A 28000-nucleotide genomic window follows, 5' to 3' on the forward strand; every position below is an offset into this window, starting at 1 on the left:
GTCAGGGTTGGAAGGGACCTCTGTCAGTCATCCAGTCCAACCCCCCTGCCGAAGCAGGGTCACCTACAGCAGGCTGCACAGGACCGCATCCAGACGGGTCTTGAGTATCTCCAGAGAAGGAGACTCCACAACCTCCCTGGGCAGCCTGTGCCAGGGCTCCATCACCCTCAGAGGGAAGAAGTTCTTCCTCATGTTCAGACGGAACTTCCTCTGCTTCCATTTGTGCCCATTGCCCCTTGTCCTGTCACTGGGCACTACTGAAAAGAGTCTGGCCCCATCCTCCTGACACCCACCCTGCAGATATTTATAAGCCGCGGGGATATGAAACCACTGGGTGGTAAAATATCCCTCCCGGAACGTAATTTCCCTTTCGACAACAAAATCAGGAAAGGGGAAATTCTTTGCCCTCTACACCAGGCAGAAAAACCCCAAAGGTGGGCCTTGCCGAGGGGGGTGGGGGGTGGGGGTAGCCCGGGGCCGGCCCTCAGCACCCCCGCGCCCGCCTGACCCCGCGGCTCCGTCCCCGGGAGCCCGGCCCGGGCCCGGCCGCCTGGGCGCATGGAGCCGGCGGGGAAGGGCGGCGAAATGGCGGCGGCGGTGCGGGCGGCAAAGCGGGCGCTGCGAGGGGAGCTGCGGACGCGGCTGCGGGCGCTGGGCGCGGCGGAGAGGCAGCGCCAGGCCCGGCTGCTGAGCCGGAAGGTGGGTGCGGGCCGCGGCTGCCTCCGGGAAGAGCGGCCCGGGGGCGGGGGGGCCGAGGAGCGCGGCCCGGCCCCGGCCCCGCGCGGGGAAGCCCGCCGGGGACTTCCGTGGGGACCTGGGGGGGAGACCCGCCGGCTCCTCGGCCGCTGCCCCGACCTCCCCGAGCCCGTTCGCCGGGCGGGGGGCGAGCTCCGCCCGGCCGCCGCCTTCCCCCTCGTAGCCCCTACCCAACGCCGGGGACGGAGCCGCGGCCTGGGCGTGCGGCGGCTGCGCGGGGCCGTCGCGGTGCCGGTGGAAGCGGAGGCCGCGGCCGAGGCGCGGGGCTGCGGGCGGGGGTGCGTGGTGGTCGGGCCGGCTCCCGGCCACACGGACCAGCATTCAGCAGCCGTCTCCGCTTGGCCTCCCGCTCGGCTGGCTGGCTGGCTGCCGCTCCCCGCTGCGGCTCGTGGGGGTGGTTCCGCCACGCAACCCCAGTTATAATATAATTTTTATATTTTAAAAGGTGCGAAGCGGGGTTTGGCTGGCTCGTGTCCCAGCACAGCGGAATACTGGCGGGTACTTTCGAAATGCCCCATTCGCATTTGAGTCACAAAGTTTTTAGAGAGATGTATTGTGTCATTTTAATAAACGCAATGAAATTTTATTTTGCGGCCACTGCATGTAATAGAGCACAGGCCTCTTTTTTTGCAGCACCAGCGGGTGCTTCTAGGTGATCTCCATTCATGCTGTTAGTCTTCTACCGGAGGATCTCAAATCATTTTATAGATTTCACTTAATACTAGTTGTGTGGCCACTTCATGGGCGGGATGTGGCAGCACAGAAACTTGAGATCATAGCAAGTTTAACTGGAACTCACGTTAACTTTTTTTTTGTTGGGAATGCTTTTTTTTAAAAAAAATACATAAGTGATGTCCTACTATCACAATAATGCTTTTTAGTAATCGCGCAACCTAGACCTAAATCTCTCAATTTTTTAGAAAATACCAGCATGCATCCTCTCCAAAAAGGCAGAGTCCTTTGCCAAACTTCCTAAGTACTTAGCCCATGCGGTACCAGATTTTTGGGAGCCCTCAGCCCTTCTCTAACTGCTGCTGAACTCAGCAACAGCACTCGTTTCTGCCGGCGAGAGCACGTGGAAAGATGCAGCTTTTGTTTTGCTTAAAAGAAGGCATGGGGAAAGGTGACACCTGAATTGATGTTACCTTGCCATTTTAATAACCTGGCACAATCTGAAAATCCTGAGTTTGCCTGAGACAGAGTGGCATTGCACAAGTGGCAGAAAGCAGAGTTCGCTTCCTTACGGGAGGGTACTGCAGCCGCCATGAAGACATTTTTGAAAATGCTGAGAAAATATTTGGAACAATGTAAGGCCGAAAACGTAGCTATATAACATATATCAGTGCTTGCAGCTAATAAAAGTGAGGAGGTTATTTTATAACACCTGAAAAATATTTTTAGTCATAAAATCTGATCTCAAAAGGATCTTTAAATTCAAAGTGAAATTGCTTCACAGGCTGACCTAGCCACTAGTATTTAATTAGCTTCTGGGTGATTATTCTTTTTAATGTTTATGTTCGTGATTAAAGTCATGCTGTTTGCATGCTCTGATTCTCCAAAAATAGCCATCAGCGGGTGAACAAAGGGTAGATAATATTTAAGCGTGGAAATTTTTTTACTCTTCTCAGAAACTGCTCCGAGTCATAGCAGCTTCGCCTTCACAGTTCTGAAAACATCCGAAATTGTGTCTTCCTGCTAGCGTGTGGTTTTACGTCTTCAACCTCATTTTTTTCTGCACACGGTATAATCGACGTGTCCCTGGACACGTCGGAGCAGGTCAGCCCCGCACGGTGCCCACAGCGCCGCTGTGAGAGGGGGAGGTGTGTGTCTTGGTTCCTCTGCTCCCCAAACCCATGAGAAGGTTCAGCTCTGCAGGCCCTCAGCGGCGTGAATCACCGGCGTTGTCAGGAGGCTGCGACTGGACTGAACAGTCCGTTCTCTCAAACAAAAGCTACCATGGAGATTCTGTTGTTTAAGAGCTTAATCACTTAGTTGGAAAAATCCATGTGTAAGGTTGGGCAAATTACAAGAGGAAGTAAAATATGATTTTGAATTGTTAAGATGTTGCTGTGGCCAAGCAACACATGACCATAATTTGGTCTGGAGTGGGTTTTTTGTTTGTTTGTTTTCTCCTTACAAAAATATATCCATCTTGTGAATATTTCACTTGGGCTTTTAACTCTTGTCCTGGAATGAAAGAAAAAAATAGGAGTGAGAACCATATCTCAATTCAGATCGGGGCGTTGATCTCTGAAAGCAGGGCCAGGGCAAAGGCAGAAGCTCAGGAGGGCGAGTTACCCTGCAGTTACGCAAACACAGAGCAGAGGGCTTGGTGCTCGCTGTTCCAGGGGTGAGCACGGCTTCTGAATTGTCTGGTGGTTTTGACAGATTTTTGCCAGTGTGTAAAATAAGAATAAATCACATTTAAATGAGAAGGGACACATTTGTGTTTGTTTTGTCCAGATATAAGGAACAAAATGTGTAAGGTATGAAAGAACGAGAAGACAAGGTTTTAAAAACCTCATCTCGAATTTTTGATGTGGAATTCAATCTGGAATGGGGCAGAAACATAGTGAGGTATGAATCTGCTCACGCTTCGTCACCTTATAAGCGTTTTTTTATTTTCCTTCCTATATTCAGTCTTTTATAAGCCCAGCACAGAGAACCTCATGAAAATCAAAAACCAGCAAGGCCGTCTTTCCTTCAAGCTCTGAAAAATGTGGGGTAATAAGATCACCTATTAGAAGCAGGCGATGTTTGAAGAAGTATCTCTCAGCTTGCTGTAGGGAAGGTACTTCACGTTAAAAAAAGAAAGAAGGACCTGGTCTTGGAAGACTTTGTGCTCTGCAGTCAGCTGCTCTGAAGCTAATTTTCTTTGGAATTATCACTGATGCTCTTCTCATTGTACCCAGGCCCAGAGGAGAGATGCAGCATATAAAGAGGGTGGAAGAAAAGGAATGCAAAACCCTCGTGTCTTGCTTAAGCTGGTAGTTCTGACCTGCAGAATCTTTCTCCAGTGATGCTGGGCATTTGGCAATTTCTGCAGTAAATGGGACAAATATTTAAAAGTGCAGGAGATCGTCTTCAAAATTGTCTTTTGCTGGCCCAGACTTGTGTTATAATGTTTTGTTTACTGGGTGCAAAAATTTGCCTATTTTGATTTTGCTGATGATAGAAATGTTGGGGTAGGAAACAAAGTCAGTTTATTCTCTTTATGATGCCTGGTAGTTTGTCTCTCTACCCTCTTCAATGGATATTTTGCTCCAGTTGTGTGTTTAATTAAAAAAGTCGATCTTTTCATAAACTTTTCATCAACTGATTGCATCCATTTCCTGTGTAGGTGATTGGCCATCCCAAGTACCAAGGATCCAAAAGAATTGCAATCTTTCTGAGCATGCCAGATGAAATCCAGACAGAAGAAATCATTAAGGATATTTTCAAGCAAGGCAAAGAGTGTTTCATCCCACGTTACAAGCCTCACAGCAATCACATGGACATGCTGAAGTTATCATCAGCTGAAGACATTTCTTCACTTGCTTTGACATCCTGGAACATCCTTCAGCCAAGTGATGATGACACTGCAAGAGAGGAGGCTCTTGCTGGCGGTGAGTATTTTCTTCCTGCGTTGTGGGGTGGTTGAGCAGGAGTAACCTTGGAAATAATCTGATAGCAAGAGTGAAATGAAACATTATGCGTTGGTTTTACATGTTGTAGAGGTGCTTAAGTCAGTGCAAGCGGATGCTACTTTCTCTTGCCTGTTTTTCTCTACCCTGTGCCACCCCTGTGATACGCCAGCCGAGCAGGAACAAAACTGCACGGTTGATCCAGCTGAAGGAAACCAAGGCCTTCAGATAAATCACCTCCCTGGTCCAATTCATGGACACCCTCAGTGCAGTCGCGGCAAGTGTAACATAGACACTGGTGAAGGAGACAGGGGCTTGCTGGGAGTGGCTTGGGCTGCCCTTCAAAGTCATAGGAGATTCACGGTTTTAGGATGCACTCGGAACTTTAGTTTCCACTGCCAGAAAAGTAGGGAACTTTTTGGGTGATGCCTGTAGACTGACATGAGAAGTTTCTGAAATCTTTGATCCTGCAAATTGTGTTTCATGGATGAATCACAGTGCTGATACGGAGCCTGCCCATGCAGAACAGCTCTCTGGACTGAGACCTTAGGCTGAGAATAAAAGAACTTCCTTCTAGGCTTGGATGAATATTGCAAAGTATTTTCCATCATTATTCACTCATATTTTTATTTTGATCTTATAATGCCATCTAAGTCACTGGATTCTTTGTAGGGTTGAAAAGTTTAAAGTTCATTTAAATCTAGGTAGTGGCATGTGTGTTTTGGTCCCAAAATAACCTCTCTCTTTCTTAATCTAAAATTCCCCGACTTCTACAGACTTGTAAATAAGCTTACTTCTTCTGTGTCTCCATTCATTATTTGCGTTCTTTTTGTAAACACATTAATATCTTCCTGAAACACATGCAGAAATGTTTCATGTTACTAATGGAAAACTCATGCTGAACTCATGCTTGAAACCTCAGTCTAGGAAAGTGTTCTCTCGGTGGAAATTCACCATGCAGCCGACTTCCACACCTCATGGACTTACCAGCTTTTTAGTTCTTGACAAAAGAACATAAAAATTGTATGACTCTGGTTGATTGGATTTTGTATTTGCTGTGGGTTGCAAATGTGCTTTCCCGAAATGCTGCCATGTACACAGTTAATGCTGGGAGCATTGGCACTGCTACATAGTCCCCATTTGTCAGCATTTTCACCGTATTTGGTTCTCTTTTTTTTTGTTGTTCTCTATCTTTTTCCTAATTCAGAATCTTTTCAGTGTCCACATTTTAGCTAGCAAGGGAATTCACTGCTTCATACAGCCATCTTCTTTACATTTAATGTTTAGCACTGTTACTTGTTTTCCTAATTTTTCTCAAAAATTTGTGTGTATCGGTGAGATTTAGGGGCTTTTGAAGGTAACCCTTAAAATATCTAGAGTTCTGTTGACTGAGCTTAGTTCAGACGCTCGGGACAAACTTTTGTACTACTGATGAGCTGCTGTTAATTGAATTTAATGAGGCTGTTGCAGAGATGACACAGTAAATACGCAACAATTTTAGATATCATGGGAGCAAGGAGTACCTGGAGTAGAGCGCACCGGGATGTACCAGCTGGGGACAGCCCAGGTGCCAGGCGGTGAAGGTGGAGGAAAGCAGAAGCACGAGTTGGTACCTGGCTGCTTCTGGAGCCGCTCTTTCACTCTCGGTGCCAGGGCACGGCTATGGGCAGAGAGCAATGCTGAGAGAGCTACAGCAGCCTACAGAGAGGTGTCGAGAGAGCTACAACTGGCAGGTGTAACGACTGGTGTATGTACGTGTCAGGATTCTCCAGCCTGAAGCTCAGTTTTAGTCTGTTTGTACTCCGGAATAATTTGATTTGGGTTAGAAGTCAGATCTTGCTCCTTTATCCTTGGACAGTTTTTGCAGATTAGAGAGTGAGTTTAGGTTTTTTTCACTATTGCATAATCAGAGCACCCCCTCTGCCCCTCCCCACCGCCAATTTGTCCCCACAGAAACACACACTGCACCTCAGTGTGTCTTTAAATTCCTTTTGCTATGTTTCTTTGTGTCAGTTATTATATTTTTTGAACTTTGATACATTTGCAGGAATGCAAATTGCCTTGCTACTACATCCATCCTCCATTGTTGGAATTATGCATGGATGAAACATTTATCTCTGTGATGTTATCAAATACTGTGGTGATCTGAGGCATTTACATTGTTATGAGGAGATAACATGGTGTTATATTAGTAATGTTCCCATTGCTGGCATAAGTTGCTATGTAATTTCCAAGAAAAACCCTGCAGGTACATAAATAAGTCATGTCACTTCTGAGTGTATTCATTTTGCATGACAAAAATCTTGAATTCACACTGTCCTTAAAACTTCAGGCATGGTTATTGTGAAGAATAGCTCAAGTATGAGAGTAGGTAGAATTTGTGCATGGAGTTTCTCGGTCTTTGGTAGTACTCACAAGCTACGTTAAACAGACACAAACGCCTCCTCTTGGAGACGGTCCTTTTTCTGCTGGATCGAGGTTTGCCCATTTTCCTCTTGGCAGTACACCGCAGTACACTGCATTGGCATAAACAACAATCACTGCGGTTTTCATAGTAAAAAGTCTGTCATCTTCTCTACCATGCATGGGTGACAGTAATTGTCAAGTCGCTTTCTTTAGGCTGAATGGACACAGTAACAGAGAAAACAAAGGCAGAAGTTCGGGTATTTTGTCTGGAGTAGGGGTGTATGTAGGTGTATGACTTGGTTCATTTCCAGCTATACCTGCTGAAAGATTTTGACAACTTTTGGAGCAAGCCAGTGATACATTTTCTTAATAGGTACCGATTCCTATTTGTATCCTTGCCCATCAGAAGCATAAATGTGTCCTGGTATCGAGTTTTGTCCAAGGTAATATTTCTGGTGAAAGTTCAGGTGGGTTGCAGTAATTGTTTACAGGAGCGTAGATACCTTGCGCAACTTTGGAAGGACTAAATCAGATAAAAGCATGCTCCCTGTTTGCTTTTTATCACGACTCCTACAGAAATTTAAAGGACACTTCCCCAGCAGCTCTCATTTCAATGTGGTTTAGGGAGGCGGTGTGATTCAGCGGGCTGGACATGGGTTTCCTCATTTGTAATGTTATTTATTATTACTTAAACCTGCTCCAAGAACTATGGGTGAAAAGCTAAGCTATTCCTCCAAAAACTAGATTATTCTTACTGAGACTTGAAAAAATTGACTGCGTTGAGTATCTCCATATGGTAAAATTTTTGGAGGTGGCTTCTTTGAAGGGAGTCAGGTGGCCAGCTTTGGGCTGAGGGATCTCAGCTGGAAGTCTTGGACCTGAGCAAATGTTACGCTTAGATGTTCATAACTGAACTGAACTACTGAGTAGTAGTTGAAGGTGTGCAATAAATTATAGACAACTTTTAAAGCATTCAACTGGGTGACGGGGAGAAGGGGTTTGGCCTAGATATTTTTCTTTGACCGAAAAGTGAAGAGTTGTTGGAGATTGTGGCTCTGAATCTGCTTACTCTAATGGGTTCTGAGGTGCTCTCCTAGGAAATGCAAGACACGGAATTGTGTGTGCAAACTTAATTCAGCCTCTTTATCTGTGTAAGTTCTGCCCCAGTCTTGAAGTACTTTATTACATAGTCCTTGCCTGTTGGATCTAGGCTTATCCAAAGATAAGCAATGATCTGGGCTCTTTCAAAGGCGCAAAAGATGAACAGTCCCTGCTGTTAACGAATGGGCCTGCTGATGACAGGTGCATCGCAGCTATCTCAAAGGGGAAAAAGGATTCTTGGCCACGAGCTGGCGGGGCTCAGTGAGAGGGCTTTAAACTAGGTTTGAAGGGGGAAGGGGACATCGCCCAGCTCACTAGGGATGAGCTTAGGCTTGGTATGCCAGGGTCAGGGGTGAGATTGACAGCCCAGCTCAAGTGTGTCTACACCAACGCACGTAGCATGGGCAATAAACAGGAGGAGCTGGAAGCCATTATACAGCAGGACAGCTATGACTTGGTTGCCATCACAGAAACTTGGTGGGACAACTCACATGACTGGCATGCTGTCATGGATGGCTACAGACTCTTTAGCAAAGACAGGCCAACAAGGAGAGGTGGGGGAGTTGCTCTGTATGTGAGGGAGCAACTGGAATACATTGAGCTTGGCCTGGGGGCAAATGAGGAACGAGTTGAGAGCTTGTGGGTTAGAATTAAGGGACAGGCTCACATGGGTGACATTACGGTGGGTGTGTACTACAGGCCACCTGACCAGGAGGAGGAAATTGATGAGGCCTTCTACAGGCAGCTACAAGCAGCCTCACAATCACAGGCCCTGGTTCTCATGGGGGACTTCAACCACCCTGACATCAGCTGGGAAGACCATACAGCTAGGCAGGCGGAATCCAGGAGGTTCCTACAGAGCATCGATGATAACTTTCTAATGCAAGTGGTGGAGGAACCAACAAGGAAAGACGTTCTGCTGGACCTTGTATTAACAAACAAGGAGGGACTGGTGGAGGATGTGAAGGTCGGAGATAGACTCATAGAGATGAAATGGTCGAGTTCAGGATCCTGCGTGGAGGAAGCAGGGCGATAAGCAGGATCAAAACCTTGGACCTCAGGAGGGCTAACTTTGGCCTCTTCAAGGAGCTACTGGGAGGAATCCCGTGGGCCAGGGCTCTCGAAGGCAGGGGGGTCCAAGAGTGCTGGTCGCTCTTCAAATGTCACTTCCTCCATGCTCAGGAGCGGTGCATCCCCCTGAGAAAGAAATCGAGCAAAAGAGGCAGGAGACCTGCATGGTTAAACAAGGAGCTTCTAGCGGAGATCAGATGGAAGAGAAAGGTCCATGGAATGTGGAAAGAGGGGCAGGCCACTTGGGAAGAGTACAGGAATGTGGTCAGAGCGTGCAGGGATGCTACGAGGAAGGCCAAAGCCCACCTGGAATTGAAGCTGGTGAGGGATGTCAAAAACAAGAAGGGCTTCTTCAACTACATCAGCAGCAAAAGGAAGGCTAGGGACAATGTGGGGCCGCTGCTGAATGAGGCGGGTGTCCTGCTGACGGAGGATGCGGAGAATGCAGAGCTACTGAATGCCTTCTTTGCTTCAGTCTTCAGTGCTAAGACTGGCCCTCAGGAATCCCAGGCCCCGGAGGTAAGAGAAGAAGCCTACAGAGAGGACGACTTTCCCTTGGTCGAGGAGGACTGTGTGAGGAATCGCTTAAGCGATCTGGACGTCCACAAATCCATGGGCCCCAATGGAATGCACCCACGAGTGCTGAGGGAGCTGGCGGATGTCATTGCTGAGCCACTCTCCATCATCTTTGAGAGGTCCTGGAGGACAGGAGAGGTGCCCGAGGACTGGAGAAAGGCCAATGTCACTCCAATCTTCAAAAAGGGCAAGAAGGAGGACCCAGGGAACTACAGGCCGGTCAGCCTCACCTCCATCCCAGGAAAGGTGATGGAGCAGCTTATCCTGGAGGCCATCATGAAGCAAGTGGAGGAAAAGAAGGTTATCAGGAGTAGTCAGCATGGATTCACCAAGGAGAAATCATGCCTGACCAATCTGATAGCTTTCTACGATGACATGACTGGCTGGGTAGACGAAGGGAGAGCCGTGGATGTTGTCTACGTAGACTTCAGCAACGCTTTCGACACAGTCTCCCATGATATCCTCCTAGGGAAGCTCAGGAAGTATGGGCTAGATGAGTGGTCGGTGAAGTGGACTGAGAACTGGCTGAATGGCAGAACTCAGAGGGCTGTCGTCAGCGGCGCTGAGTCTAGTTGGAGGCTGGTAACTAGTGGTGTCCCCCAGGGGTCGGTACTGGGCCCAGCCCTGTTTAACTTCTTCATCAACGACCTGGATGAAGAGTTGGAATGTACCCTCAGCAAGTTTGCTGATGACACCAAACTGGGAGGTGTGGTAAACACACTGGAAGGCTGTGCTGCCATTCAGCGTGACCTGGATAGGCTGGAAAGTTGGGCAGAGAGGAACCTGATGAGGTTCAACAAAGGCAAATGCAGGGTCCTGCACCTGGGGAGGAATAACCCCATGCACCAGTACAGGCTTGGGGTGGACCTGCTGGAGAGCAGCTCTGCGGAGAGGGACCTGGGTGTGCTGGTGGACGACAGGTTAACCATGAGCCAGCAGTGTGCCCTGGCTGCCAAGAAGGCCAATGGGATCCTGGGGTGCATCAAGAAGAGTGTGGCCAGCAGGTTGAGGGACGTTCTCCTTCCCCTCTACACTGCCCTAGTGAGGCTTCATCTGGAGTACTGTGTCCAGTTCTGGGCTCTCCAGTTCAAGAAAGATGAGGAGCTACTGGAGAGAGTCCAGCAGAGGGCTACAAGGATGGTGAGGGGACTGGAACATCTCTGCTACTAGGAGAGGCTGAGGGAGCTGGGCTTGTTCAGCCTGAAGAAGAGAAGGCGGAGAGGGGACCTAATATATACTTACAAATGTCTGAAGGGTGGGTGTCAGAAGGATGGGGCCAAGCTCTTTTCAGTGGTGCCCAGTGACAGGACAAGGGGCAATGGGCACAAACTGAAGCACAGGAAGTTCCGTCTGAACATGAGGAAGAACTTCTTCCCTCTGAGGGTGACGGAGCACTGGAACAGGCTGCCCAGGGAGGTTGTGGAGTCTCCTTCTCTGGAGACATTCAAGACCCGTCTGGACGCGGTCCTGTGCAGCCTGCTGTAGGTGACCCTGCTTCGGCAGGAGGGTTGGACTAGATGACCCACAGAGGTCCCTTCCAACCCCTACCATTCTGTGATTCTGTGTAATGCCGCTAATGAGCATGCGCTCAGTCATTTGTTTTCTCCCTGTTGTTCAAGTTAGAGCTGCAGGCCTTTTTTAGTCTGCATTATTCAAACCTTGGTATGGAGACAGAGGTCATCCTTTCTGTATGGGCTCTTTGTCACTACACTGTTCAATGACTTAAAGATACGAACTGGTGTTTGCTGGTGAAGGAGAGCAGATACTGAGGATCCTGGTTCCAGCCTGGGCTGCGCAGAGGAGCTGCCCCCAGTAAATGCAGACTCTTTTGCTTGTTTTTCCAAACATTACGATTCCTTCTCCATTCCTTCCAAAATGATCATTTCCCAGACTTGTCTCGTCCTTGGGGCTAGACCCCCTTTCCCAAGCTTCAGTTTCTCTGCCACCATAATGCCCCTCTCCATCCTTCTGCTCTTTGCCCAGCCTATCTGAATTGCCCTCTCCCAGTGTCCTTCCCTGGCCTTCCTGACCGTGTTCCCCAGTTCCTCTGCTCGCAGTCCCAGCTTGTCATTTCAGGGCCAGCTGGGCTAACAGAAATAGCTTGTGCCTGCCCAAGGGGAGGAGGAGATCATGTGCTTGGTCTTCTTTCACTTGTCTGCTTCCAGACGTACGAGATTCCCCGGCCCAATTTACTCATTTCCTTCCCCACTGTGCTGACTTCATTTTTTTCACTGGTTTAGAAAAACTCCTTCTCTGTTAAATAGTGCTTTTTGTACTAAACAGTACGAAAGACAGAGTTTTGTGATTGTTTCTTTTGGGCAGTGCCTGATTAAATAAGTCACTGCCCTCTCTCCTCTGCTTTGTCCACACCCCTCCTCTCCTGTGCCAGCACAGACGCTCCTGTGGCCACACTGGGAGCTATACTGGGAAACCAGTCTCAGTTAGAAGTAATCCAGCACCAATAAAAGGCTCTTCTTCTCTCAGACAGGGCCACCACACAGATTTGGACTGATGCAACTGAAGGGCTGGTAGGAAGCTGACGATGAGCTGTTGCGTAAACCGGTGGCATGCCAAAAAAAGCCTTAGTGAAACTTCAGTCCTCATTTCCTTCCATGTTTCGGTTCCCAGTCTTGCCCCAGCCAGGGGGACTGGGAGCAGCCACAGAAACGAAAGTGCTCCTGAGTGCTCGCAGTCGGGAGTTGGGAGCAGGAGCTGAGCCTGCAGCTCCGCGTGCGCTGTCTGTGCGGCAGTACTGGCTTAAGGAGTTCTCCCTCCCCATGTTCCCAGCGTATTCCTGCCTCTCTGTGGTAAACCGGATCAGCTTGCTGCTCTGGATGAAGGGTGTTTCCCTCCTCTCTCCACCCTGTTTTGGCTGGGATATTTTTAACCCGGATGGGTGGATCTGGTTTACCGTGCCGCCGTATCAGTGCAACGTGTGTGGGGTGGGAGCATCCCCAAGGATGGAGGGAACGGCCTCTGCAAGCTGGCACTGGCTTCTGGAGAGACTCGTGGGGCCACCCGTGCTGCTGTGACTCCAGCAGCGACACGGAGAGGGTGGCATCTTCCAAGAGGCCCCGTGTTCGCCCCGACACGTCTTCCTGGAGCCTGGGCAGACGGCAGCTTTGTGGACATTCACAGCATTGTGTAAGCCCAGCTCAAGTGGATTTTATCCGGGTGAAAGCCACGTCACCTCACAGGGGGTACTACGAGCAAGGTTTGGAATTCTTGCCTCAAAGCCTGGAGCTTCCTCATCACTGCTTTTTGCCAGCTTTTTTCTTAGAAACCAGTGAACCATTTTACCTGAACTAAAAGAAACACAACTTCCCCCTCAGTTTGGTGTAAATACATGGGCTGGAAAATGTCAGCACGTGGAAATATAGCATCTTACATGTAATGGGGAATGCTGGATAATCTGCTGCTGCTGGGCTAAAGCATAATGTATTTTAACTCCCAGAAATGAATATGTTAAGACTGAACTTGTGTTTTATAATTTAGTTTGGAAATTTCCGGTATTTTCGGTACTGGAAATTTTGGTGGCCTACCAATCACGGTATTTGTGTTGTACCTTCAAGGTAATTAGTGAAATGTTAACTAGATAATTCACACTTTGAATAACAGTATATTTATTATTCATAATAAGGAAAGATCCAAATTTCAAACAAAGTGAGGAAATACTGACTTACGTCTAGCAGCAACTTCTAGCTGCTCCGTTCTCACATAACCCTTTGGATGTTGGCTTTTGAGGTTTGGGTAGTTCTATCTTTCTGCCCTTAAAAACTTCCAGAACGCTTGGAGACTTGCTGTGACAGAAAGTGCAGTAACATGCTGGTAGGAGAAACAGACGGGGGCAGCTTACCCACGTGGATTGCATTTGGTTGAGGAGGGCGATTTATGCCGGGAAGTGTGACCCTCTTGCAAGGAGAATGCTGGCTGCCTCTAGGCTACGGTTCCACGCACCCTCAAGTAGTTTGAAATTATTCCTGAAATTATTCCTGAAGTGACCATTTAGCCCTGTTCTAAACTCTGCCATTGCGATCTGCCCTGCAGAAACATTTTAATCTGCAGAAGTTCTTTTTCACCTGTCTTTAAACTCCTGCTATTTATTCATAGATTCAAAGAGGCTGCATTTGCTGCCAGGACTGATGGCCTTGCGATGCCATCAGTATTCCTAGATATTCCAAATTTTAGCACAGTTCTTCAGAAGTGTGACTGAAGTAGTGGCAATACAGTCTTAAGAGGAATGGATTTAACTTACAGCTGTGGAGTAAAATGGGATGTGAAAAAAGATAATGCGTTGGACCTCCCCCCCCCCCCCCCCAAGATGCACCAGAAATGGGAGGATTTTGAAATATGAGGCACATTAGAGTTTAGAAATTAAAACAGCATGAGGAGAAAATGCTATGTCTTGAAGCACAGGGAAGGTCTAATACGCTACTTCAGCTCCATTAGATGCTGTATAGCTGTACATGAAGGCGTAATGGGACCGTACAAAATGATGCTAATCTTTCTGAAAAAAGACATGTAGTAAATAATGCTCAGGGGTAACCGTGAATATTTAAATGAGATATATGCAGATTGGAATGTATCTGGAATAAATGAAATATGGGTATGTGAAAAGCAGAGATGTTAAATAATACTGCTTAGGAAAAAAACAAAAAAATACCCCAAACAAGATTGTGAAGTGATTGAGGGTACTAGTAGATTTTCTTTTCCTCTGGGAGACTTGATTAAAACTTACGATACAATATATGTCAAGGGATAGATTATAATTTAAAATCTCTATACACTGGTCATAAAAAAGAAGACTTGAGAGCATGGCATGAAACAAAATTGAACATTGAAGCCTTAGCTCTTAATGTAATTTATTTTTTAATGAAATGATTTAAAGTTTGGAATGAACTTCTGCTTGGAGACAATGAGCCATAGTATTGTGATATGCATAAGGAGAAGAAATTCAGTGCAAGTGAAGCGTTAACATTCTGGTGATGAGTCTTCTTGCGGAGTGAGGACGCTTCCCCTCACATGGTGCAGCATCAGAGCACTGGACGTGCAATCCAGCATCGTGTGTTTGTTACCAGAGTCAGGAAATCTCACAACTTTTAGCTGTGGAGCAAAAAATGAAATTTCTTCCTACCTCTGCAGCTGCAGTCCCCGGCTTGTCCCCTTACAAACAGGCTGTGGTTTTTCTTTACCTGTGGGCATTCGAAGCGTTCCTCTAAGCAACTGATTTTATTTGTATTAAGCCCTTGGCTCCGCTGCCTTCTGACAGCTGTGAGCTGTACTGGTTAGTTAGTTGTAATGTGAAATATTACGTTCCATATTATGTTAATATTATATTATGTTCCTGTGCTGTGTGAAATATGTTCCTTGTATTCATTTTAAATTTACTGCTTTCAAGTCAAGTGAGACCTCATTCTTCTATGATAAGAAGTATGTTTCATTTATTTGCTTTTTATTGTTCATTGTTTAGTTAAACCTTACTATATCTATTGTATTTTTTTTTCTGTCAAACTTTGTCCATTTTCTTATTCACATATAGGAGCTTTTCTAGATCTGTTAGAGTTCCAGCCATTGCTCTTTCAATCTTTGCAATCTCTCTGATGTTATTTCGGAGAAAAGATGCCCGAGAGAAAATTTTGTGCACAGGTAAAGAAATACTGTGACATATATGTAGTGACACTGTAGACGTTAATTCTTACCATAACACTGCTTTTCAAATCAGCTCACTGGGCAGATCTCTTTTACTGGTTTCCACACAGACATCCCACAATGACACATCATTACAAAAATGCCTTTTCCAGTATTAAAGATCCATAAAATAGTTTTACATTTCTGTCTGGCATGTTCCATAACAAGTACAGCTAGGAAAATGCTCACTTAGAAATAAAATATGTCAGGTGTTGGATCCAGCTGTGCTAGCAACTGTTTCCCTTAGGGTTTTCCTGCATCCTAGTCTTCAGTTGAAAGATGTGGGTCTGCATCCCCGGCGCTGGGACTGCTCAGCCCTGCAGCCGGTGCCTGCCCTTCCCCTTGATGTCTGCACCAGCTTCCACGGCTCTCTGAAACAGCTTGATAACAGTCAGCACCCAATTTGCTAGGTGAGTGCAGAGACTTGTAGCTGAGCTTCTCCCAGTGCTTCTGTTCAGAAACAGGTATGGCATGATTACAAAGAGCCTTTTTCTTTGAAAGGCTTTGAAAAATGCTCTGAAATGCAAAAGTGGATGTGTTTATGTGGCATCGCTTTGTAATGCCCTTTGGTGTCCTTATGTCCTGAATTTCCGTGGTGCAGACTAAGCCATGAACAGTGTGGCTTAATTTTAATCCCACCTGTGCCAGGGCATCCTGCAGTGAACCTGGTGGGCTGAGAGCTTGGGAGCACCACAGCTTTTTGCTTTCATAAAGTTCACTAAGACTTTAAAAGAGTGCTTTTCCTTGTAATCATCTTAAGTGTCACATCCATGTCTGCCATCTGCAGAAAACATTCTCCTTGCACTCAGCAAAGCAACTAAATAGATTACTTCTGCTGTAATCAATTAAAGTTTAAAGAGAAGTGAAAGCGACATAGGCGAGGGCTTTACATTCACTGCAAGTGACTCTCCAGTGTTTTGTTTCAAAGAGGGCTGAGTTTGCTGCAGTGAATGTGAACAGTAGCATTGTCATTTTCTTCATACTGTTTCCTAGAGACAGGAGTCTCTCAAACGCGAGTGAGAGGTTAGGTTCTTTTCTGGAGTGTGGCGTGAGTCTGCACAGCAAACCTGTACAGGGGAAATGCAAACGTGCAGGTGTCTCTGGATGCAGAAACTAATCCAAACAGACATTTTTGTATCACCTTATTTTCATTTTTGGAAAGCAAGAGCCAGCACCAAGCTCCTCTCGGCACCTTTATACGCATGATTGGGACAATGTGGAGAACAGGAGAGGAAGTTTTTTCCTGCTGCCCACCTGTATGGGGTGATGGGGATTGGTGAGACAGCTGAGCCCTGCGAGCAGCCAGCTGATGCCAGAAGGCATGGTCCTGCTGCCTTTTTCTTGCTTCTAGGCCTGTGCTCCCCTCGTCCTCCCAATCCCGGTTCCATCTCCAGTACTCACTGCTGAGCAGATTCAGCTCATGAATCTGGCAGAAAATGACTACTTTTTTTTCTTCCTTTTTCCTAGGAATGGTTTTCTGCCAGTTTAGTCAGCTATTAAATCAGGTCAGCACTTTCCCGGCTACCAAAGATTTGTCTTGTTGGCACAGTTAATCCCCACTGTTTTTGCTGAGATTCCAAATACAATGTCGTTTCCCCTGTAGAGTGGGAAATTCCTTGGACCTGGCCGAGCGCCGCTGGCTTTCAGGGAGCAGGAGACTCATGGTGCTGTTTCACGGTGTAAGGATAGCTCTTGGTCTTCATGTTTGGCATCGTAACTGGACTCAGTTCCTGCTTGTGCTGGCTTTTGTGCATGTGAGATGGGAATCAGATTTGGGGGCACAGATGGAGGGCAAATTCCTGTCCGGGAGTGACATGAAGCCCTTTGCCGGCAGGTGTCAGCATTCCATAGATTTACCGTGGAGAACTGGTGTCATTTAGGCTGTTTTCCTGTAATTAAAATCTTATCCAGGCAGTGTTGTCACACACACAGGAGAGCAAGTGCTCCAGCCTCATGTCTCCAAAAATCAGGGGTTGGAGTGATGGAGGTAGAAGATTCCAGGGACCATCGTTTTTTAAGCTGTGCAAGCTTAAAAAGAGAAAAGAAAATCTTGTGATGGAAGAAGCAGGATTTCTCAGCAGTTGTGATGTTAACACGTTTGACACTAACAGTGAAGGTGCCATCACCACCAAACCAGCTGACTCCACACGTTCAGTAAATCCTGCCCGTAAGCATGCTGAATGTTCCCTTCAAGTGGTGTAACTCCTTACAGGAGTCAGGTTTGTGCACTGGTGAAGAAGCTGATGTCTTAACCGTTTATATTTCACAAGCAATTCTGCGAATTTTACGATAGGTTATCTGCTGAGTGAGTCAAAGGCCATTGGAAATATTGATAGTGACACATGATGTATTGAAAAAAATCCCCAAATGATTCACTTCTGTCATATTTTGATGTAAAAATATCCACACAGCAGCATGAAAAAGAGGACCAAGCGTGAAGAAATGAAGTAGTGCACATGCAGATGTATGAAGTGGAACTATCTAAATAAACGCTTAGCTAAACACTATGGGAGGTGTAGCTGATAAGATCTTAAAGAATTTCACATAAAAACACACAAAGATACAGAAAGATCCGAGTGTTTTAGACTGCAGCAGTGTTTTGGCAATCCCAACAGAAAGAGTTCCAGCACCAATGCCTCGTGAGTTTCTCTAAAGAAGCAGATTTGCGGTCAAACTTTGCTGGTTTAACAAGATGTGGTGATGTGCTGTAAAGTGGCTCAAGTGCCGTTTCTCCTGTCTTTGGAATTGCTCCTTGGTGTGTCTGGTTTCAGAGTATTCTGGTGGTTTAAAATCACAGGAGAATGAAGGTGCAAGCCTTTGAACCAAACATTTTTCGTTGTGTGTGTTTTCCCAATCAAACTGTTCTAACTTTGCTCATGTATCTGAATACCAGGAGCAGGTAAATCATTTTTCACAGACTGACAACTAAAACTTTTCTAAGCAATTACTGCCTTTACTCTGAATTTGCAAAACGAGACTTTTTTGTAGGTGGCGTAGAGTGATTATGGTTTATTTACGGGGCTTACGCAGACTTGATGAATAATAGTGAAATACGAAGTACTTGTTCAAATTTTCTTTTAGGTACATTTGGCAGATTCTGAAAATGAGACACTAGACCTCAGCTGACTGTAGATTAAACCTCAGGGGAAATGAGTGTGATGGTTATAGCCTCGCACAGTCTTCCCACAGGGTGAAACCAGATAGAATTTGAACACGGCTCTTAGCCTTATATAGTAGCTTCCCTGATGACACATGAAGGGATCTTTATTTGTGGAGCAGGGTAGGTTTGCTTGCGCAGGACTGATGTGGTACAGCCGATGCTGTGCAGTGCACTTAACCTTTCAACGCGTTGGCACTAAATTTAGAAGATTTTGTTTTAAATGAATTCAGAATAGGAGGGTGTTTGCTTGATCTCAGCTTAGTAGTGCAGGAGCTGATCAAATGGCTTTATTAGTGTGTTTTGCAGGTTTAATAATGGGAGAGTGGCTGCCAGTCGGTTGTTTTAAACGTGTGTGATTGATGGCTATCATGTAGCTTCTCAGGGAGAAGTATAAATCTTTTATTATGCTGTAGTTCAGGAGGGCAGGTGTGAGCTGTGGAGACGAATGTTTCATGCTGACACAAAGCACTGACATGGATGAGTAGACAGATAAACGCTGAGTTGCTCGGTGCTTGTTTGTAGATTCTGCTGATGATTCTGTTTTCTGCAAAATATTTTACTGAAGTAATAACAGAATCTGTCTCAGTCGTGCTAGTGGACCAATTACCTGGGGCGCGTGGACTGCAGAGCAGACAGCCTGCTTGGCGTCTGTGTGGATGTAAGAGGGCGGTTGGGTGGGTTAGGGGTGTGCATGGGTGAGGGTAAAAAGATTTTTAGAAGACAAAAGGACACAAAACCTTCCCGGTGCTTGCAATTCCCATCCACAAATAGGAATGAAAATAAAGCAAGTGATTGCCCCTGGTGCTAAAAGCAATTCTCCCTGGATGAGGTGAGCATTAGCCTCGCGGTGTGCCCCATGGCAGGATAGCGTGGATGGAGGCGGTGGAATTTGGATGCGATACTTTGATTTTTGATTCCTGTGCCTGGCTAGTGCATGCTGGGTAAAAAGCAAGCATCTCTCTGGTATTTCTTCCAAAGCAACAGGTGTCTATGAATAGTTGGAAAACAGTGAGTCCTACTGAAGTGATGTGGTAGTGCGTGCTTCAAGGTGCGCACACAGGGGAAGCACCTGGAGGAAAAGCTACTGGCTGTGGTTTAAAATGAGCTGGGTTTTCAATCTAATATGAAACACAACTTTTAGTCCTATTAGGTAACTGGGATCATAAGGAGACTGCAGAGTGAGCACTGTAGAAAAGCGCTAGAGGAGAGCTGTTTATGAACAACCAACAACAAATATTTACAAGAGAAAAGAATTGATTTTTCTGAAACTCATGTCAATAACTCGGGATATTTTCCGTGTAGTTCCCAAGGTCAGTGCAGAGGGGAGTCAGTGGGGCAACGTTGCTTTACGGTAACTGAGGATCTGATCCTTTGCATTGTAACTTAGGTTTCCAAGGAGATGAGGATTCATGCTGAGCTTCTGATGCTGACTTTCAAAGGCTATATCATGAGAGCAAGCAGGAGTTCCCAGAGAAGAGTTTCCTTGCTGTTCAAGGGATTCTATTTACGTTTTAGCAGACTGGCTGGGGCAAAGTTAAGCCAAAGTAGCTGTTTGTGTCTGCCATCCCCTGTGTTACTGGAAGAAGGCAGCATCATTGGTTTTCGATGAATGACTTTTTCTCAAATGCTGAGCAGTTTCAGCAAGGGGTGGTGTTTTTGCTCCTTGCTCATTTGATTGGGGATATAACAGTATCTGGCTTCCCCGGGGCTTCGTGGAGCTAAGGAGTTGGTTTCCTCTGGAAGCAATCCCAGCCCTTCCAGCAGCCAGGCACCTCGGCAGGGTGTGGGCTAGGCCTGCAGTGAACAGATCTGGCATTTCCCTTTTTGACTTTGTACCAAGGCAAGCACGTAATAGCAGAGATGCTGCGCTCGAAACCAAGGTCAGGTTTTTTCCAAAGGGCAGAAAATTTTTGTCTGGAAGGAAATGCCAAGCTCTTAGCAACCTCAGGAGCGGTGCGAGGGGCACCCATGGCATTCTAGGGAGACGGCTCAGCGCTAGTCATAAAGGGGAAGGGGTTTGTTTTGCTGCAGCGTAACTGAAATATTTACTTCTGTGGAGTTGTTTTCCCTGAGGTCTGGTGATTACCCCAGACCACAGTGTTAGGTGCTGCGTAGATACAGAACAAGATGATGATCTGTGCCCTATAAAGTGTATGTTGAGAGGCTAACACCTACCCAAGGGGCCCAACTGTGCTGATGCTGACAGTAATTAAAGGTACAGTAACAACTCTGCCATTAATTAGAATTTTTTGAGTTACTCCAGCTTCCTGGCTCATACCCTGCATGTCGCCGAGAATGATACTTCAAGTGTTAGGCTCAAATGATGGAGTTAATTTTTTCCCCTGTGCCGGGGTAGCAGATGCAGAGGCAGCAGATGGTTACTGCACCCTTTTCATTCAGAAAGGTAAGGTTTTCCTGCAGAAGGATTTTGGTTTTTTCTCCATTGTGGTCCTTGCTAGATCAGAAAAGGACCGAAGTAAGCTTTCATTCCTTCTAAATGACCAGCTTTCAGATACTCGTCAGCTCCACAGAGGATGTGCATAGACTGATCTGACATTGTTTGTGGCGTTCATAACACCACCAACACTGCTTTCCTCTAAACAGAACGTTGTTCTGGTCCTGGTTCATCTGGTCCTGCGCCTTATGTGATCATTTCCATCCCAGCAAAGCAGGGCCAGTCCCCGACTCGCGGCGCAGAGCGAGCTGTACATGGAAAACCCAACGCTGCAGAGCGTGTTCTTGCCCAAGGTGCAGGGCTGGGAGGATCAAGCCGTCCTCGTGGGGATGGAGCCAGCGGTGCCCGAGCTCCCGTGCTGCCAGGAGAAGACTGCACAGCCGCTGCTGTGGGGAGCAGCGGCGGGAGCATGCAGAGGTGATCGCTGTCGACCTCTTGTAGGCTTGAGCTCAGCAGGCGTCTGTGCTGCGAGCATGGTTTTTATGAGCACGTTGCCGTTCTTTACAGGGACACAGGAGCTGCTGCAGCTCGGCCTCTGCCCCTCCTCTTGTGAGTGCTTTGGAGGCGAGGATCAAAAGGGTCCTGGCTCCCTCTTTGATGGGCCCCAGGCGCTTTACTGTCTCCACAAAGCAAGTGGTGGCGAGGGATGAGAGGGTGCGATGACAGAGTATTTCGGTTTCATCTTCCATGAGGAGCGTCTGGCTGCACAGAGGCAGAGGAGTGACCCCACGTGGGGGGTGGCAGCAGGCTGGTGGAGTTCTGCAGTCCTGGGAGCAGAGGGGCCATGCTGGCCACTGTTTCTGACAGCAGGACAAGTTCCTGGCAGTCTTGACATGACCTGTATCTGTGCAGTTTGATGGACTCTTCTATAATTAACCATTGTCAAGAACACTTCTGAAAATGCCATTTCAAATAGGAACATCAGATTAAGGAGAAGAGAGGTAATGAGGTGCAAGGAGAAAATCCTTCCCTGGGGGACAAAGCAAACCCGATACCATCATGAAGGGTAATGAGAAATGCGCTGCCGAACTGAGGAGATGCACCAAAGCTGCCTAGAGGAAGCGAAACCGTGTATTCCTATTTAAAACACCAGAGAGGGGATGCGAATGTTTTGGTCTGCTGGTTAAATGAGGGGACGCGCAGCTTGCACACCTGCCTATTGCATGTAGTTTTGCCACACGTTTCCTGAGTCCCCGGGCAAGTCATTTCACTTCCCTGTGACATAAGGTATGTCTGCATAGATGTATGCGAGTCAGTGCCAGCAGAGTGTGCCTGCACACCCACACGGCAGGTTCTGAAGTTATGACTGTATCTGCGCTGCTAAATAACTCGGGGCTAAGCAGCGCAGACTAGTCCTGTCCGCACTACACAGAACGTGGCTGGTCTCTTCTTTTTTGGTCTCAGATGATGTCTCTGTGGCCCTAAGGCAATACTGTTTTTTTTATCTTTTCCCCAGTTTGTAGTACCTTTAATAATATGACACCTTGCAGCAGACCATCACAGCAGTATGTTCATAGCATCAGTCTGAGGGTTTGTGTTGCATATTCCGGCATGTGGCAGGAAGGCCTGTGGCTGTGTCTCGAGGAGCAGAACCAGTTCTGTTGGTGTCGGAGGACCGCACAGGGTGGAAGGAGCCAGACCTGTACTCTTCTGTCCTTGTTGCCGGTGGGAATCCTGTGCCCTGGAGCTGGCGTGAGTGTCCCTTGGACCGGCAGTGCCAGGCGCTGCGCTGGCAACGAAACAGTGTTGCCCACCTGTGATCCTGTAAATCAGTTTGTTTTCTGGCCCTGCTGTATTGAGCAGTTCAAATGAAACCTGTGTGGCCGTGTCAGCATGGCTGTATGCCCACACTGATAGAGAAGTCAGGGTATATTATTTCACGTGCGGTGCTACACAGTTGAAGGACCTGTGGCCACAAGAGCTCATGTCATAGATATAGCAAGTATTAGGTGACTGTCGTCACAATTGCCAGCCTTATTGGGATACCCAGTAGCTTAATTAAAGTGTGTAAGAAACACTGATATTCTCTGCGTAGAAACTGGAGCAATACATTGTTGCTTTAGATGGTGTTCTTAGCCTTTAGCAGTTTGCAGACCACATGTAAATATTGCAGGAGAAACATGGATTACCTGTAGCAAAAGCCTCCTGACTGTGGGTGTGCTTTCCGGGGCTCCTGGCATGTAGTCACAGGACCCTCGGGGATCCAAGAACCACCAGGTAACGACTACAGACACATCAGGGACATGGGATGTTACAAGGAGAGGGACAGAAGTAGGTGGTGAACGTGAGACCTCTCTTAGGAGGCACTAAAAACCAATGCGTGTTTGATGCGCGAGTACTTGCTCTGTCTTCTCGGGGACAAGGATGCCATTTCCCAGAGCGGTCTTTGGGAGCAGAGGGAGTAGGATGTAGGAAAAGAGCAAGCCTGTGGGCATCCTGAGTGGCAACCAGTGGTCCAGCAGGACTGGAACGGCCTGGGAGCATTGGGGCCCTGTGCCAAGAGGGGTAAGACATTCCTACCCTCACTTGCCATCCTGTTGATGTACGCTCACTGCTGATAGTAATCTTACGTGTCTGCAATCTTGGTCTCATCTGTCTGCAATCTTGGTCCCATCTGTGTGTCACCTCTCATCCTCTGACAGCTCTTCCCCCGCGCTGCCGCAGGCACCACAAGAGGTTTTGTTGCTCCCCAAGTTACATGGTGGGGAAGCGTTTTCTCCGTGCAGCACTCTGCTGTTCATAGCTCCCGGGGTAGGTTTTGGGGCTAATGCTGCTTGAACTGCCTTCAGGCTCCTTACGGGGTAGCTGGGTCTTTTTTCTCCTGAAAGTCTTGCTTGGCGTTTTACTTAAATCTTGTGCAGTGTGGGTTGCGTGGATATTGGACAGTGTGTTGTGTGTCAGAGGATTCATTATTGCAGTGCTCCAGTGGAAGAAAAATATAAGGGTAACTATTAAAGTATTTACAGCATCATTTTTCATACTGAGATTTGCACAAGCTTTTTTGAGTTATTCAGCATAAAAAAATCCATGATTGTAGAGGAACTGACGCATTAAAACAGACTCTGTTTCTCCAGAGTACCGAGAAGAAAACACGGTGCTTTAATACATCTAAATTCACTCGAGTGTGCCCTGTGCTATCAGTTAAACTGCACGGTTCCTGCCAATTCCCTCTTTCCTTCGTGCTTCCCCTGACTTGTCATCTTCTTGTCTGTAATACAGATGTAAGGAGAAAAAGGCACCTTTTTGCTCTGCAGGTTTGCCCCTTGTGTGTGTTCGTACCTGTCCACGGTAGTGACTGCAAATGTTTCCTGCTTTTTGCCATGGAAGTCACATGAAGTGAGGACAGCTGAAAAAATGTGTAAGGCAGAGTGTGTTTCTTTCGGTGCATCGTTAGTGTTTGGTACGCAGTGGTTTCTGGACCACCTCAATACCTGTGCAAAGACGATGTCAGGCACATCACGGAGAGGAGAAGTAGTGAGTACACGAGTAACTGGGGGAGGATTTGACCTGCAGAGTCTATTAGTGACCACACTAACGGGGAGAAGATCAGCTGCTTTCTAGGTCCTAGTCCATAGGTCTGACAATTGGCAAATGCGTGTTTTTACTTGCAAACTGAGGAGATGTGGCGTGATACGTCCAACATGATGTACATGATGATACCGTAAAACAGGCATCTCTTTTCAGGTGAGCCCATGCTTCTGCTTTCGTGCCTCTTTTGCTCTTTGCTTGCCATTTGCCATTTGTCTGTCCTATGAGTCAAAAGTTGACTACAGCGTGGTAAAACACCCAGACTCCCATTTATTTCAATCAGTAATGTTCTGTGGTCTGCCCTTTGGCTAATTCCCGCCTCTTACTTGCCTGACTCCTTTAAAAAAAAACATGTTTTTTAACTGTATGATACCAGATTTGCAGGACTGATCTTCTCTAAGCATCTCACACTGCATTGTCTTGCATATTTTACATTTGTGTTCTAATTAAGTCATCAGGTCATGATGGCTGGGTGTTCACATTCATGGCTCTTTTCTGAATGATGAACAGTGGAAGGAAATCTCCAGGAACCTGGAACGTGCATGCAAATGAGTTGATCTTATGTGAACTTTCAACATGCTCTTCCAGGCTGAGTTTGGAGTTGATACGTGATCTCGGATGGGATTCCCTGGAAACTGAAAAACCCTGCTTAGCTCTGGCTCTTCCAGTACATGCTCCCACACATCTCCTTGAATGGTGGGCATCATTCCTCAGCAAAATGTAGTGAGAACAGTTCAATCCAAAATGCCAGGAGAGAGTAGTTCTGGCCGTAGGAAAAGCAGAAAAATACGTGACACATGCTAGACCAGGTGAAGGAGCAGAAGCTATCTGTAGAAACGCTGCTCAAGGCTGGGTACCGGTCCTGTAAGAAGGAAGAAGCAGTGGGCTGAGACGCAGTATTTGCTTTCTTTCCAGACTCGTGTCAGCTGTGTTTTGGTCTGCGCTGTCTTTCCGCTGCTGTTCCTGCCCTCTCTCCTTAAGTGTCTGTCTGCTACAGTAATGAAAGACTTTCTTTGCGTTGTGAAACCAGTAAGTGGGATGTTCCTGGGTTCAGCAGTCAGTTCCAGGCCAGCCAAGCTCATTTGTTTAGAGGATGTCCTTGCAAGACTTCTCACACTAAACGAACCAGCCTCGCGTAAGTGATGGGAATCTGCACACTGGCTGGCTCCGCGGCCGGCCGTCACTCAGCGTGGCAGCCGGTCTCCTTTGCCTGCCTGGCAGCGATGTGAATCAACTCCCGGAACAAGTGGGCAGCCAAGTGTAAATTGTAGTTGACTACCTGGCGTGATGCTGCTCCACATCCGTTCACAGAGTACAAACAAAGCAAGAAAAAGGGCATAGCTGACCTTCCCTTTTTATCAGGAGCTGGTTGGTGGGCTCTTTTGTCAGGGTTTCACCAGCCGGTTGGGTCTCTTTTGTCCAGATGATTGGCAGTTTATGCAGCTTGTTTCAGTTTTTTAACTAATTTTGAATTCCAGTCAAGGGCAATCTCAGTTCTGAGTCTTGGGGAGTCCATACGTCCCTCCAGAATAAGGGATATTCAGGGCAGGCAAGCTGAAAGCCTGTGTGTGCTGCTGGAGACACAGTGAAAATTGCTGGAGGCTCAGGAAGAAAGTCCTTGGGGAGAAGAGGAACCTGACATCACAAAGAGACAAGCCTTCAAATCTTGATCTTGGTGTAAGAGGGCAAATACCCACTTTCAGAATATATTGTATTCAAGGCTCTTTGGTTTTGGGAGGCTGAGTGAAGGTTCATGGCATCTTACAGTTGTGTCAAGAAGATGTTCTCTCTCTCTCTATTATGTGTCTTCTTTTTATTCGTTTTTCCTTTTCTATTTTTGTGTCTGATGTTGAAGTTCATTTGATTTTCTGATTCCTCCTGCATTTAATTTCTCCGAGTTCAATCTTTGCCTGGATTTAGAGTCATAATCATTAGTATTTGGAAGTGTGGGGTTAAAATGATAAAATAAATCTGTTATAAGATAGCTTTTTTCCTTCTAGCTTTTCAAGGTCTAATTATTTTGAGGCTGATCTAGTATGCAATTGATAAGATGAAAATGTAAATTTACAGGTTTAGTATTCAAAGTATTTTTCATCTGATCAAAGAGAGGGAAGCATTTTGCAAAACACAAAGCTTGCGTTTTTGCATGCGTCTGAAGTTATGTGGATGTAGCCAAGCAATCCGGAAATCCACAGTGCATCCACTAATGTTTATTTCATTTTTCTACAGGGGGTCTTGACCTTATCTTCATGCCAGGCCTTGGGTTTGACAAAAAAGGCAACAGATTGGGAAGAGGGAAAGGATATTATGATACATATCTTGAAAGGTGTATGAAACATCCCAGTGGAAAGCCTTACACGATCGCCTTGGCTTTTAGGGAACAGATCTGTGAATCAGTACCTGTGGCAGAAAATGATGTCCAAGTAGATGAAATCCTCTATGAAGACTGCTGAAAGTATCTTGATGCCAACCCACCTTCAGAGTGACCAACCAAAGACGTCAGATCCATCAATCATGACTTTTTAATCGTCATATATGTCTTCGGGAGCAATAAAATACACTACTTGTGTTTGAATGAAAAGGAAAAAAAACAGTGTAAATGTGGTAATAGTAGTGAAGATTGCATTGATTTGCTTCTGATTAGCAAATATCTGTGTGAATTCTTATCCTAGAATCAATAGAAGCAAGAATGTATGGCTGTTACAGCAAGGACCATTTCTTATCATCATACTTTTGCGGAACGAGCTACTTGATATTTAACAGTTTTATTATTCCAATGAACTGTCTACTAATGCAGTTCTTGATCCATTCTGGAATTAGAGACTTGTTATGGTAAAAGTTCTTAGTACTTAAATATTATGTGCATCCATGAGCAAAACAAGAAAATGCTGGATAAGTCCTGTAGTAAGCTGGGAAAAAATGTGATTGGACAAAGGCCTTAATTGATCTTAGAGTATACAATAATTTTGCTGTTTACTTGGCTCCTTGAAGTTGTCTTAAAATAAAAGGAGTATCTGTTAATAAAAAAAGATTTGCGTCCGTAGCTTTGGTGTCTGGTTCTTTCATTTATGTGAATACAAGATTGTAATGTAGTCTAAAATGCAGTCATTGAGTTCTCCAGCTGGAGAAAAACAGCTCTTTTTTGTGTAAAATAATATTCAAAATTATTTTAAGTTCTATAATTTTGTACATGGGCCATTCGTAATGTCCCAAAATATTGTGTGAAGTTTGCATACTATGTTAAAGGATAAAGAGATGCTAAGAATTACAGAACAGGTTTTATGGACTGAGTAGGTTTTTGGGTGTAAGGTTGGTTGTTCTCCAGTTCTCCAGACCATCCTGGAAATCAGAAAGAAGGCAGTGAGTTTTCCTCTGCACACTGTCTTCATAGCAATAGGACACTATTTCCAATCAACTGTCAAAATTTTGTGTTCCTTTTTCAAAGCAACTTCACTTTCTCTACGCGTGTTTAACTCCTCCCTGCATCAGTAGGTCAGTGTGCTTATTTTCACCAAACTACTCTGTGTCATTGTTAAAAAAATCCTTGAATTCAAAAGGACCAGCTGTGGAGCAGAATGACCTTACGAATTCCTCAATGAGAACTGTTTTTGTGAACAAAACCATGCCTACAGTACC

At 46.3% G+C, this 28000-nt stretch overlaps 1 protein-coding gene across 2 annotated transcripts; it reads left to right on the forward strand.

The window, feature by feature from the left end:
- The first annotated feature begins 351 nt into the window (after nt 1–351).
- MTHFS (methenyltetrahydrofolate synthetase) lies at nt 352–27407 on the forward strand. 2 transcript variants are annotated; one of them, XM_075432137.1, is made up of 3 exons: nt 352–434; nt 4097–4361; nt 26594–27407. In XM_075432137.1, the coding sequence occupies exons 2-3, from the start codon at nt 4151–4153 to the stop codon at nt 26815–26817; spliced, it is 435 nt and encodes a 144-aa protein (XP_075288252.1). In that variant the 5' UTR covers nt 352–434; nt 4097–4150; the 3' UTR covers nt 26818–27407. The 2 variants fall into 2 exon arrangements, with proteins under 2 accessions (XP_075288252.1, XP_075288251.1); XM_075432136.1 differs by lacking the exon at nt 352–434 and adding an exon at nt 515–699.
- The last annotated feature ends 593 nt before the right edge of the window (nt 27408–28000 follow it).

Source organism: Opisthocomus hoazin, chromosome 10, assembly GCF_030867145.1.
Source record: "Opisthocomus hoazin isolate bOpiHoa1 chromosome 10, bOpiHoa1.hap1, whole genome shotgun sequence".
In the NCBI taxonomy this organism is placed as follows: Eukaryota; Metazoa; Chordata; class Aves; order Opisthocomiformes; family Opisthocomidae; genus Opisthocomus; species Opisthocomus hoazin.

Bases quoted from the DNA above. Each gene is read 5' to 3' on its own strand.
- MTHFS (XM_075432136.1), top strand. From the start codon at position 559: ATGGAGCCGGCGGGGAAGGGCGGCGAAATGGCGGCGGCGGTGCGGGCG. The intron at 700-4,096 runs GTGGGTGCGGGC...TTTCCTGTGTAG, and splicing joins CCCGGCTGCTGAGCCGGAAG to GTGATTGGCCATCCCAAGTA. The intron at 4,362-26,593 runs GTGAGTATTTTC...ATTTTTCTACAG, and splicing joins AGAGGAGGCTCTTGCTGGCG to GGGGTCTTGACCTTATCTTC.